The sequence below is a fragment of the Epinephelus fuscoguttatus genome, linkage group LG16, assembly GCF_011397635.1.
Source record: "Epinephelus fuscoguttatus linkage group LG16, E.fuscoguttatus.final_Chr_v1".
NCBI classification, from domain to species: domain Eukaryota; kingdom Metazoa; phylum Chordata; class Actinopteri; order Perciformes; family Serranidae; genus Epinephelus; species Epinephelus fuscoguttatus.
In genome coordinates, this window is record NC_064767.1 from 30,529,645 (window position 1) to 30,543,167 (window position 13,523).

Sequence of the window (13,523 nt, forward strand, 5' to 3'; positions counted from 1 at the left end):
CTAGATAAACAAGTTCTTTTTAATCAAACAAACTCACTTGACAATCAATATAGGTAACTGAATTGAAGGAAATAGCCTGTTAGCCAGTTACCAGCCGTTAGCTAAGCTAGCACACTGTCATATGGTCTCTCTGAAATCCACCGCAGAAGGTCAATATTTTCAACGTACTTGTGGCAAATTTCGGACCGATATTTTAAGGAGGGGAAGAGTTAGATCTCATAGGTATGAATAGACTTCCAGTTGCCTCATCTTCGTGCACATATGTAAGTGGAAACAAAGTGCTACCTTGCCACCACGACACGGCTGTAAAGTCATGTTCGAAGTGATGATGTCCTGTAGTCTCATTTAGCCACTTCTGGGCAACTGCTTTTCTTTAAGACACATAAACGCTTCAAAATAAAGGAGCATGATATTTACTGATGTATTTTACGTCGTAGAACAAAATGTGAAAGTCTCTTGAGCTTGTGTTAACCACAGACCTTATTTCACACATCCATTAAAAAAAATTGAACCAAGAATGCTAAAAATGCTGACTCATTACCAGGTTTTAGGACTCATTGTTGGGGCACTCTATAATAAGGCTGCAGCCAAAATTTGGTTAGCTTATCTGAGCATAAGGGCTGGAAACAGCTAGCTTAGCTTGGTTGAAGTTCAAATTTACTGAGCAACGCCTCTAAAACTCACTAACTGATAGGCATACATCATATCTTGTTTGTTTAATTAGTCCTACAGTAACTTTAGAGCAAAAATTACCTGAATTCCCAGCCCAGCACTAGTCTGAAATACAACACCAACAAATCCACAACATGTAGGTTAACGGTTCCTGCACAAATTGAACAAGATATGTTTTAAATAGTGAGCTTTAGAGGTGCTGGTTAACAGATTTATTTATTTTTATTAACATTTGGAAAGAAGCATGCTTGCCGCTTCCCTCCGATTCTAGTCTTTGTGCTATGCTAAGCTAAGCTAACTGGCTGCTGTAGCCTTATATTTAAAAGACAAATATGAGTGGTATGCATCTTCTTGTCTAACTCTTCTTCAGAAAGTGAAAAGGGGGATTTTCCAAATGTCTGAAGTGCTAAAAACCAAAAACACATATTACACGACTGCTTGAGACAAACTGGCATTCAAGTAATACTTTACCTGCAAAATGGCCATTTGTACATCAGTTACTCGTCTTGTTTTACTTTGAATTCATAAAGAAAACTATTTCTCTGGCATTCCTCCATGATGAACAGAGGTTTCAAAATGGGCGAACATTCTCCATGAACTGAGGTCAAGGGGGACCCCGTTTGACAACAGCAAATCTATCAAAACATCCATTTACAAACCCCCACACAACTCGTGCAGTATCATCCAGGACTGAAGACTCATATATCCTGACGTACGCTCAGTACTTCCCAAACACATGCATTCTTGCTAAAACATTGCCATTTCAAACACATCAGAAAACAGTGTCATGCACAACCCAGTGGTATTTGCTACTGGCAGGCACAAGTATGCATATTGTAACATTTTAGTGAAAATGCATGTGGATAAATGAATCTTGGATGATACTGCACAAGTTGAGTGAGTTTGTAAATGGATGTTTTGATATAGTTCTGCTGTCGTTAAACATGGTCCCCCATGACTTCAATTCATGAAGAATGTTCACCTTTTTTTGGATTCTATGTTTAACATGGAGGTATGCGAGGAAAACAAAATAATCTTCATAAATTCAAGGTAACACAATGAGTAACTGATATACAAAAGGTCATTTTACAGGTTAAGTGTTCTTTTAATATATACTGAAGTCCGGCAAAACTTCAGGGAAAAAAAAAACTTCTATTTGTCTTCATGAGAAAAAAATCCCAAAGCTGTGGCCTCTGAAATCTTATGTAACATGGTTTTTAGGACAGCATGTACAGACATCAAGATTAGATGCAATCACAAACAGAGACATACAATATGTGAACAAATACCAAACATTGAAAGTTTCCATCATATGGAAGAAAAAACAGCTGTAAGTGAATTCTGCAGCTGTTTCGGCTGAAGCTTTAAAATGAAGTGCACAGGAGGCTAATAAAATCAGTCAAGGAAAGGTGAAGTTTTCATGACTGTATAAACAAACACCTGTGCTCATTTAGAGTGGTTCTGCTGTGGAAAAAAAGGCTCAGACATGACTAGACTGGTGGCCTGAATCTGATCCAGTAACAAATTCCCAATTGCCCTGGCACAAAATGTACAGTCTGGCGAAAAGGGAAGGGATGCCTTAAAACTCAACAATCACTGACAGTCATGCAGGTGCCTGCTTGTTACCATTTTACTTGTTTTTGGATGAAGATCAATGTATTTTATGACAAAAAAAATATCAGTACATTTTAATTATAAGTTAGAGATTACGTTGTGAGAGGGTATTCCTCATAAACTGCAATAAAACTAACAAGCACACAAACGAGCTCTTTAACAAGTAAGACAAGTGACAAACTCACACCCCGTAACAGGATTGCACAGATTTAATTACAGACTCCAGTACCATTAATCATTCAGTGCACACTGTCTGTGACAATGAACAGTATTACCTCCATGTAGAGTTTAGGTTTTGAGGAATACTGTACTTTGGCATATAAAGATACATTCATAGTGCTGGTAGAAAAATCTGTAAAGTGACAAATAAAAGCAATTCTTTTCGTAATGTTAACAAATCACTTAACCCTAACAACATAAAACACATTAAAACAAATCAGACTCTAAATCCATAGACTTTCCCAAAACAAATCTCAAGAGCAAACAAAACAAAATTCTTATGATTTCACAATTTCAATATGCATGTCTAAAATGCATCATGCCTAACAAGACTGAATAGAAACATGATCAGGTGAGAAATTAGACAGTAATAAAATACAGTAAGACAGTATTACAGTTAGACAGTAATAAAAATTTAGTGGCATTATCTAACCTGGAATGCAATCGTAAAATAAGCACCATCACTTCATGCCAAAGTAATGGGTCTGCATCCTCTGCTATTTCCATTATAGTTTTACTAGAGAGCCATTGGTCCAACATTTTTGTTGCAGAGAGAAACACGGATGACAAAAAAAAACAAATTTTGCCCCGCACTTTCTCAGACCCCCCATTTACATGCACACCAGTAGTTCATCTAAATATGTTCTTTGTTCATCAGTGCACTGATGAGGCCTGACGACCAACATGGACTTTACTATTCTTTTTTTTTTCCTCCATTAATTTCAACTTGAGTAAAACCTTACTTGAACCTTAAACAGGATAATTAAGTGTTGTATATGCGCAGAGTAAGAGGAGCCCTCTACAAACATTTTTTCCTTGGCATACCAAGTTGGAGTGGTGGCACTTTAGATGCCTCTCCACTTTCTCTGGCATTGGAAAAGTTAATAAGAAAACAGATGTCTCAATAAAAATGATGTTAGATCACACAGCTTTAAAAACAATATGAGACCAATAAAATGTAAGGCAGTCAGAGATCCATGTAAATGTTCAAAGAGGAATATGTGAAAAATCAAAGGATTCGCGAGGCCCCCCAGAATGAAAATCCTTCCTAAAAAGTTCCAACTATGAATTTAAAAAAAAAACAAAAAACACCTGTATGTATGCTTCATATAACCGTTTAATATGAGTTATAAACAAGTTTCTGTGATGAGACTTCCCAGCTGGTCACCACCATCATTAGACATTGATATTTGCTTGAATTTAGCTTGGACATTAGCTGACCGAAATTCAATGTCACGACGTCTAAAACCAAAGGCAATGTGATGTAGAATACGGACGACAGATCACGTTGATATTTTGTTTGTTCTAAGTTGTGTTGTTAAGTAACCAAAATCCAACATCTTTCAAACACCTCATGCTAACATCATCTTGATGTAGAATAACGATACTTAGTCATTAGACATTTAAAATGTTGTCATCCAGACCAAAATTTTATGTCTGTCCAACGTAAGAGTCCAACGTCTTTCTCATCTGTCTTTCATATTGATGTGCGGTGTTTACAGAGGGAAACATAATTTATGGGCTCTTTGCTCAACCCCTGTGAGGACATCTGGTGTATGGTGCTAAATTATGAAAACCAAATATCCAGGGTTAACTGATAACCCACGACTAAATAAGAGGTTAGGAAACTGACTTTAAAGGATTCATTCTTTGTGAGTAGTCGCCCAACAGTTCCACGTAAAAAGATAGTGAGGGTTATTGACAGATGTGTATCAAGGGGGTTCAGGAAACACATTAAAACCTACAGCACCCAGGGCTTTCTCAAAGAGCACCATCTCTGCATGTTGACATTACTGTCACAGGGACAGGAGGTCAGTGATTTATCAATGTCTTCAGTGGACACATGCCAAAGTTAACAACCACACTTCATCAGATCTCATGAAAGACATCCTAAAGAACATGTTCATCTATCTGTGTGATAAGTGTACAAAGTCTGCATGTGGATGTAGCCAGTGAGCACTAACACTGGTCTGAGTCAAGAGGGCAGGAGGTCGTCTAGTGGTCACAGCATTCCAAGATCTTTGTTTGGGTGCGCCATTGTCTGATGTGCTTTTGTTATTGCCACTTGAATGTGTAGTGAGAGACACAACAACAACCATAAAAAAAAAAAAAAACGGGACGGAGCAGGAAGGAACAGCGAGTCCTGTGGGTCACTTTCCCAAAAAGCGACAAGTCATTGTTATCAAGGAAACTCAGTATCCTTGAGACACACTGGACTGACTTTCGCTATCAGAGCAATCAGACTGTAACTTATGACTAATCAAATTGCTATAAAAATTAAAATGTCCACTTTAGAGACTTTATTATCTAAAAGGGAAAACAAATTGTCTTACCGATTTTGTACAACCAGGTTTGAATAATTTGCTCTCCCAAAAAAAAAAAAAAAAAGCCAAACCAATCAGATTACAAATCTGATTTAAAACTACATTGGACGGCTCTGACTGTGTTATTGCTCCCATTGATTATATAATGCCACAGCGCACCTCCCTCCACTCACAGAGTGAATTAACATGATGTCCTCTCAATACACACTATATCCACACATACACACACACACACACACACACACACACACACACACACACACACACACACAGCTTGTAGCACATGGAAAATGTATTTCCAAAAGAATGTGCTATGTGCAAGCTGTCGTCACACTCCGAGCGCTGGGTAGAGTGAGTCCAGCTCCTTCTGTGCCTCTTCATCCTGAGGACAAAAAAACATTATTCAAAATACAATAAAATACAATTCTATTAAACAGTGTATCATCTTGCAGATGGAATAACCCTGCGAGACAGATATAAATACAGTCTTGCAATAGTAGAGTGATGAGGTCTACCTCTTTGGACATGCCATTCATTGAAGAAGCAGCTTCACACATCTTCCTCGCCTTCTCCCTTTGCCCCAGGTCTTTGTAGCACTGCCAAAGAAAAGAGACAAAAGCCATCGATGCATTGTTTAGTCTCAGTCATCAGATCTCACAGAACAGTGTGGTCACAAAACAAACAATGGTAATGAGAATTCAACTTAAAGCTCCTGGTACTGACCTTAGCTAGAAACACATAGTTGAGTTTGGAATATCCTGGCTGGAGCTCCTCAACCTGAATAAAATATATATATATATATTTTAAAAGACAATTAATCTCTGTTCATGATGCATATACCACTATATCACTGGTGCAGTAGTTGCTAGTATTGTAACTTAACATCTTAAGTTAACATTTTAGTGTCTGTTTTGACTGGAGTAAACCAGATGATGAAGATTTCTATAGACTGTATCACAGCCTTTTTTTTTTTACAATAACTTCCAGGAGGAAAACCCCTGCATAACCTACGTAAATCAAATGTTGCTGAGCAAACACTGCCCCAATTGATGAGATTTTAGCCACATTAAAAAGACTTACCTAAAAACAACAAATTTCAGTTAAAGTGTATGTTAAATTTAAAATATTTATGCTGCTTTAACTTGCTGTCAGGCAGCCCTTTCCAACAGGGAACCAAAGTTGTTATCTCAAAGTCACCAGACTTCACTGACAAAATCTGTAATTTTACCTTACAGAACATGAGAGTGGCTGGTCTACTGCTGCCTTGATTGGTTAGTGTGTAAGATAAAGCAGAGAAAATATTTAAAATATAGCATACACTTAAACTGATATTGATTTCTTTCTTGAAGTCTTTTCAGGTGGCTAAAATACATTTTGCTGCAGCCCCGTCCACAGCAGTTTATTTCTTAGCTTCCATACCAGTACATTTAATTTATTTAAGACACTAGCAAAGGAACACAGAACATAAAATAAGCACAGCAGAAAAGTCTGATAGGTCGGACCGCTATGTTTAAACAATACAGTTACAGTTTTGGGTGAAAATGACAACAAAAATAAATAAGTTTGCTGATTTGACATATCTCCGCAACTGAAATCAGTTACCAGTTGTCTACCTGAAAGTGACTGTTGTTGCTCGCGCAATGTCACGGTTATTCAGTCTGAAGTCTGGATTTGAATGACCTGAATAACCTCACAGGATGTATTTTTTAAAGCTCAACAGCCACACCAGAGGCTCTCCTCCAGGTCACGGGCAGCATGTTGTAACAGGGACCACTTAAATCAAATTGATGGGTGAAATACACAAGACGTGACGAAGAGGCACGAACAGGAATATTAGCCAGGAGCAAAATTCATTTCATTACTATATAAACATTTGAAATGTGGGCACACAGATTAAGCCTTTTTAAATACGAAGCGTTTGGTCTTTGAAAAAACTGGGTACAAGAGTGACCTGGAGGCAAGTTGCAAGTGAACGCTAGATAAACAAGATGCTGAATGTTGCATGTTTCATTAATCAGGGCAGCTCAGGGGAGAGCATGCAATCAATTAAACTGTATGGGAACAAATAAAACAATTCATACGAAATGAGACTATCAGTCCCGTTTTTGATTTATTTTTATTCCCAGTTAATCTTGTTAATACACCAGCCACGCAGGCCAAGTGAAGGCATTCCTTAAAGGTTAAAGTATGCTTCCATTAAAGTGCGTATTGGATCGTTAAACTGCATCTCAAACCCCCTGCCAACATCTGAACTGCGCACCCACGTCCTACAATTTTTGTAACTTTCCGAAATCAAAGTCACGCCCACTTGTGCGTGGGGTGTGTGGAGGTGAGACAATAGGGAGGATTGTAATTTCTTCTTCCTTCCTTCTTCTTTACGCACTCTATTCATCACGTTGTGTATTTGAGACAGCAACACTGTAATTACCTTTAAGTGTGCACTGTTATCCCCATTTGTACGACTGACTGAATTTCACACTTCTCTGTGACGGCTTTACACACCTTGTTTTTTATGTGGGGTGAAACAGTTGTGTGCACACTATAAAAACTAGTTCATTTTTAGCACGCTCAAACCTTAAAGGGGATCTATTACGCTCATTTTCAGGATCATACTGCTATATTTGGTTGCTACTAGATCAAGTTTACATGCTTTAGTGTTCAAAAAATACTGTCTGTGCTGGAACACCTGTATTACAGTCTGTATTTCAGTATTCCAGCTTCTAAACCAAAATCTTTACAACTGTTCCAGCAGGACTTTCATCCGAAATCTGGGAGAAATTCACAACATCGGCAACTGTGATTACTTGTTTCCCTGACGTTAGCATGTAGCCACATTTAGCAGCGTAGGCTACATAATGTAAACACTTGCAGTTGTGTGCCTGGCGACCATATGAAGAAAAATGTTACAAGCTTACGACAGCTTATCTAAAGTAGAAAAAACATTTGCTCACAGGGATTACTTAATATGAACACTAAACATGTAACATGTCAGAAAATAAGGAAAAGCATAATATGTATTTTTTAAGAAGTTGAATGTATGCAAAGACGAGAATGACTGCAAAATGTACCCTTAGAAAATTCTTCAGTGCATCTTCAACTGTGGCACTTGGAGGCTCTCCAAACAATGTTGCAGCAACTTTCCTCTCAATCCACGACAACTGAGCCACCTGCAAAATGATCAAACACCTCAAGTTAAAAGACAATTCTGCACATTAGTTAAAGAATAACTTAACACCAGGCTAAAAAGCAGCATATCACTGTCCTCTGGTTAAAAGTTACTAGCCTCTTTCACATGCTGGGTGAGGCAGGGTGTGGTTAGAACTGCAATTTGTTGCACCTATAACCACACCCAACAGGGCTGTCACAATGATCCTGGAGTACACCTGTACATCACTAAAGCAACATGACAAGGTTAAGATTCGTCTTTAAAACATCATTAACAAGCTATTGTTAATAGTTATCAACTTCGTTTTACCCTGATACGATTCCTAAAATCTAAAAAAGGGTCACTGTTCCCTCAGGTTTCCAAAAACATAATCGACGTTTCAATGAAGGGGAAATTTCACAATGAATATTAGTGAACATCTACGTTTAACTTTTCAACGGTTAATTTTAATTTTTGCTTCGGTATACTGCTGCTCTCTATTGAGATATTTAAGTATTGTGGAAGTTTTTCATTTTTGTCTGTTAAACGTAATCACATCTGTGAAATTAGGCGCTTCAACAGTAAGTGGAAACAAAGGTAATGAATTTTGTGTGTGTTTGTTTCCACAAATTTCCTAGCCAGTTTGGTTGCATATAATTTTCTTTAACTCTTCCAAACCAGAAACACACCTGACTGTGACTTCTCCAGTTATTTCCATGACCACAGGTACCCTGTACACTGATAATTTTCTACTGACACTTTTCGCAGAAGATGATCATGGCCAGGAGAAGCCTGGGTCAAACATGTAATGTTCCTGCCGCGCACCATTCATCAGAGCGATGTCTAATTGCAGGTGTAGCGTTGCTTTGGCGTCATCACAGGACCCTTCAAACAGAACCGCTGGCTCAATACAAACAGTAGATCATTGTTGAACATGAACGCACCGCAGTCAGCCCATAAAACTCAATCCCTGAAAATATCAGGTGTTACTGCTCTGCTAAATTTGCACAGGCCCTCACTCCCTCTCTGGTACGAACAGTGTAGGTGAGTATTATATAATTTAATCAGAGCAATCTCTGTAATAGCTTCCTTCCTGTCAGGCAGTTAGTTTGACAACTGGCACCAAGTTACGTGACAAATGGCTCATGAAACAACTGGAACACTCCACAGCAAACAGCTGCAAACCTTTATATATAAATGACAATAATTTATCATCCCAAATCATTTCCAAAATACAGGTGGTAAAATGATTAACAGACATAATCATTATAGAAACAACTGCCTGCACTGAAAGAACATGAGCCGAATAGAAACAGGATGAAAATATCTCCCTGGCACAATCTGATCTGAAGCTAACAATGGCTGGTGTTAACCTTCCGTAGCGCTTTCTGTGAATATCATAGAGGGAAAAATAAACCTCTGGGAAGCCTAAACAGTGGGAATGAATGAGGGGAAACTATGGGTGGGTTAACAAAGGGAGGAGAGGGGGCACAGAGACATGTCTGCCTCCATAAATTTACTGTTTGTGTATGTGAGGACAGATAGGAGAGATATATGTGCTGCACAGTGTGTCAAGAGGGTCACATACAGCATAGCACCAGCGGCCCAGCAGGTAGTAGGACATGGGGTCTTGTGGCTTCAGCTCAATGGCCTTATCCAGATGATCCTGGGAGGGGAGGCAGGCAGACAGACAGACAGACAGACAGACAGGGTGAAGATTTTCACTGTTGATTCATGACATGGCTGCTATTTCCACTGCCTTCTGTTCTGGCCTGATCTGTCCTGCTTCACCAACCCACAAGTATTTAACAAACACCTCTCACACACGCGATCTAGCAGAGCGACCACACACTCCTGGCTGTCACACACCCTCCCTTACTCTTTTCCACAGGCTTTTTTCCCCCATATCTTCCTTCTCCAGCGCTCTATGGCTCTGTCTTTCACCTGTCAAGAGTTTTGCAGGTACACAGTGTTTGGAGGAAGCCGCTGACAGAAGATAAAACGCTACGTGCTGTTGTTCCACACTCCATCTTATGTAACCAAATGGCTGTAGGAGTGGCTTACTGGCTTAAGTGATATGAGTAGCCATTCCCCCTTTACCCTGAGTACATGGTAAAAGCAATGTTCAACATATATATGTATATATATATAATTGTATACACATAATAGCCAAAGTATTTCATTAAGTCGTCACAATTTGTTTCAGAAGGTGCACAGTCACAACGTATCACCAGAGAACTGTCTATTTAAGAGATCAACTCACCTTAAAGATGTATCCGTTCTTTATCTTGTTCTGTACTGTGTCATATTCTGCCATAATCCCACACATGATGGCATACCTGTGGAGAGATGGTATTATGCAGATAAACTGTGTATCAGGTGTCTACAGGTAATCCTACTTGGCTCATTGTGTCTTTACAGAGGAAAAAAAAGACAGCAACAGATTTACTGAAAAAAAAAAACATAGGTTTGAACTGACTTGCACAGATTTCTTTGTCCCCTGAACCCCCCAAAATTTCCTGCTGCAAGAAGGCAATGACCACCTCAACTGGCAGTAAACACTATCCTCGTTTTAAGGGCACAGCTGACAACATTCTCCAAGAAAAGATTAAACAAGTAAAAGTACAGAAAAAAAGGAAGATATTTAAAACGAAGTGTGTAATAACGTGTGTGACAGTTTAAACGTGTCAGTATGCTTCAACCGAAGTATTTGTTGGATGGTTGAACAGTGTCTGAAATCCCCTGAACCCACACCTGCCTGACGTAACAATCAGGGGTCTGCATCCAGCAATTTTTGTAACTTTCCAAAACCGACAATGCGCAAGCACGCCCACTTCATGCAGTAATTGGCCAGGTGTGCAGAGGTGAGTAAGTAGGCATTTGCTCTCAACAAAACAATAGTTACTCAACAATACCTTTGAGTATGGATTTTTCAAAAGTGTATGCCATTATCCTCACACAAGTGTGGTGGACCTTAGTGTTACAGGAATACTTCACTGACAAAAAGACCATTTGTACCAGTTACTCACCCCATGTTACTTTACATTTGTGAAGAAAACTTTGCTTTAGCTGCATGCCTACAGTCTTAAAACCTTCTTGATGAATTAGAGGCTCTGCATTTGATGACACAAAACTATTTGTTTACAACCTCTCAGACAACTGGTGCAGTATAATCATAGTCTCATTTATTGAGTTGAATGCTCAGTACTTCCCAATCTAATGCGTTTTTGTATTTAAAACACTTCTGCATAAACAATCTCAGGCATGGACGAGGAGCACGCCTGGGCATGCGTGTGCGTTTGAACACTGCTCAACGGAATGCACAAGCTTAGTTCAAGCCAACACATTCTCACTCTCAGCTCGTCAAATGCAGACGCTTCATCACGTCATATTTTGACGTGAGAGTCAGTCGCCCCTCACGTCAAAATATGATGCACTAGGTACCCCTCCTGTGTCAATTTTACATGTTCAGGGACAGCGATTCCATTTACACTTGTTGTATGCATCATCTGTTTTCAAAACAAACTTCTGTTTTCACAGTTTATGCTCATTAAATGCATAGTGTTTTTCAAAATAAGCTTGTAATGTAGGCAAATAATGTTTTTAGGTTTACTTCCTTTGGTTCAGCCAACCAAAAAGGTTTAGGTTTAGCAAAACACATCATGGTTTGGCTTAAAAGAAGTACGTTTGCTACTAATGTAATATAACATCGCCATCACACATGTCACATAGGCCACGTGACATATGACTCTAGCACAGTATACTAGCACACTACAGTGTTCTTAAAAGAACCTGATTCACTTTTGGTTTCACACAGGTCACAAACAGCAGCTACCGGGCCACTTGATCTTTTTACTATGGCAGCTGCCCAGAATGTCAAGAAATGCCACGACCCAGAGCATCACATACCGCAGCTATTTTTTTAAATAGAATGCTAGGGTTTTGTGAAAATGCCTGTATTTGGGAATTACCGAGCATATAGCTGGATAAATGAGTCTGCATACTGCACCAGTGTGAGAGTTTGTAAACAGATGATTTTATATAGTTTTGCTGTTGTTTAACACTGTCGCCTGTTACTTCAATTCATCGAGAATGTTTGCCATTTTTGGATTCTTTGTTCACTGTTGAGACAGATGAGCAAAACAAAGTTTTCTTCAAAAATTCAAGGTAAGACGGGGTGAGTAATTGTTATACAAATGGTCATTTTGTCAGTGAAGTATTCCCTTAAGACAGCGGGGGCATAAGTGTCTTACACAAGGACGCCTTGACACTCATTTAATCCATCCACCCAGTTGGTTGAGCAATTTAAACCTCTGACCTTGCTTGGCAAGATCCCCTCTGTCCTCACTTGCCTCATCGTTATGATGCAGGCAGACTTGGATATCTTGCAGAAGAAAGAAGCAAAAGACAGAAATGATTTTCACTGCACCATCAACTCAAATAACCTTTTTTCTCTCTGTTGATATTGTACCTGTGCGTCTATTGAAACGTAAGCCCCAACTGAAGAATCCATCATTTTGAGCCTTTTGGACAACTTAGAATTAATATGAACTCAAAGAATTATAATGACAGCAAACTGCACAGTCCTGACTGACTACAGTACGGACGTCAAGAAGTGAAGTTTTGCATAGGTGGGAGGATTGGAGAGAATTTCGGCAGCACCTTTCCGTTACACCACCTTTTTTTCTGGGTCACTAACCAAAAGGACTGAAAAAACACCAACACTCAACCTTCTTAAGTAAGACTCCTCATTAGGCATCATCAGCAGAGATAAGCTGCTTCACCTTACTCCTTCAACCACTAATTAATACACTGACTTGGACCAGTGGGCAGGTGGAGAGGAAACAAAGAGCGATTTCAGCTTCCAGATCTGTAAGTCAGCATGACGCTGTGGGTTTGGAGAGAAGAGGAGAGAGCTGATCAAAGTCTTTTCACCGCAAGGCTGTTTTAATCCTGCTGGTACTCTGTCAAACACCACAGAACAACGTAAATACCTTTTTATATGAAGGATCAGCGTGTACAAAGGTCATCTGACAGTGTCGTCTGACATGGTGGTGCTGATGGCAGATAGAATCTGCAACTGCGTGTGTGTGTGCACTGAGGTGTCTGGTATGTGTGAATGGATTTTTTAACAGGGCATGATTTAGCGGTGGGCTACTGTTCTCTGTAGTTACTCTCACTCTTTCTGTCTCTGGATCGTGATCATGCACAGCATGCCAACGCCAGATGTAGTTTGCTGTGGCAGGATGCAAATTGTGCTACACGATTAGCAGGTAATTACTAAATTAACTTAATGTAGGCTCAGTGATCTTCCTAACTGGCAAGTGAGAAACTAAGCGATTTGACTTCAATTAACAATGTTTCAACCACTCCCTAATCAAAATGTACAAGATGAAAAAAGATAAATATTATAGGTTGCTGTAATTGTGTGAAATGTCATGCAAACATTAATTGTTGTGCTTAACATCATTACTCCTACTTACTGTGGGCGGTGTGGAAAATGAACAGTAATAGGACAAGTACTAACCACATCACTCCTAAGTGCCCAG

The 13,523-nt window shown here is 39.3% G+C and overlaps 1 protein-coding gene across 1 annotated transcript in view; it reads right to left on the reverse strand.

Moving 5' to 3' along the window:
- Positions 1-2,477: 2,477 nt before the first annotated feature.
- Positions 2,478-13,523, reverse strand: part of LOC125903644 (regulator of microtubule dynamics protein 2) — a 40,978-nt gene continuing 29,932 nt past the window's right edge. Inside the window, exons 6-11 of the mRNA XM_049600681.1 lie at positions 10,238-10,313; positions 9,563-9,640; positions 7,898-7,996; positions 5,553-5,606; positions 5,345-5,425; positions 2,478-5,211 (exon numbers count right to left, since the gene is read on the reverse strand). Of these exons, the coding sequence (XP_049456638.1) occupies positions 5,158-5,211; positions 5,345-5,425; positions 5,553-5,606; positions 7,898-7,996; positions 9,563-9,640; positions 10,238-10,313 (442 nt within the window). The 3' untranslated portion in view covers positions 2,478-5,157. The remainder of the gene's footprint in view (positions 5,212-5,344; positions 5,426-5,552; positions 5,607-7,897; positions 7,997-9,562; positions 9,641-10,237; positions 10,314-13,523) is intronic.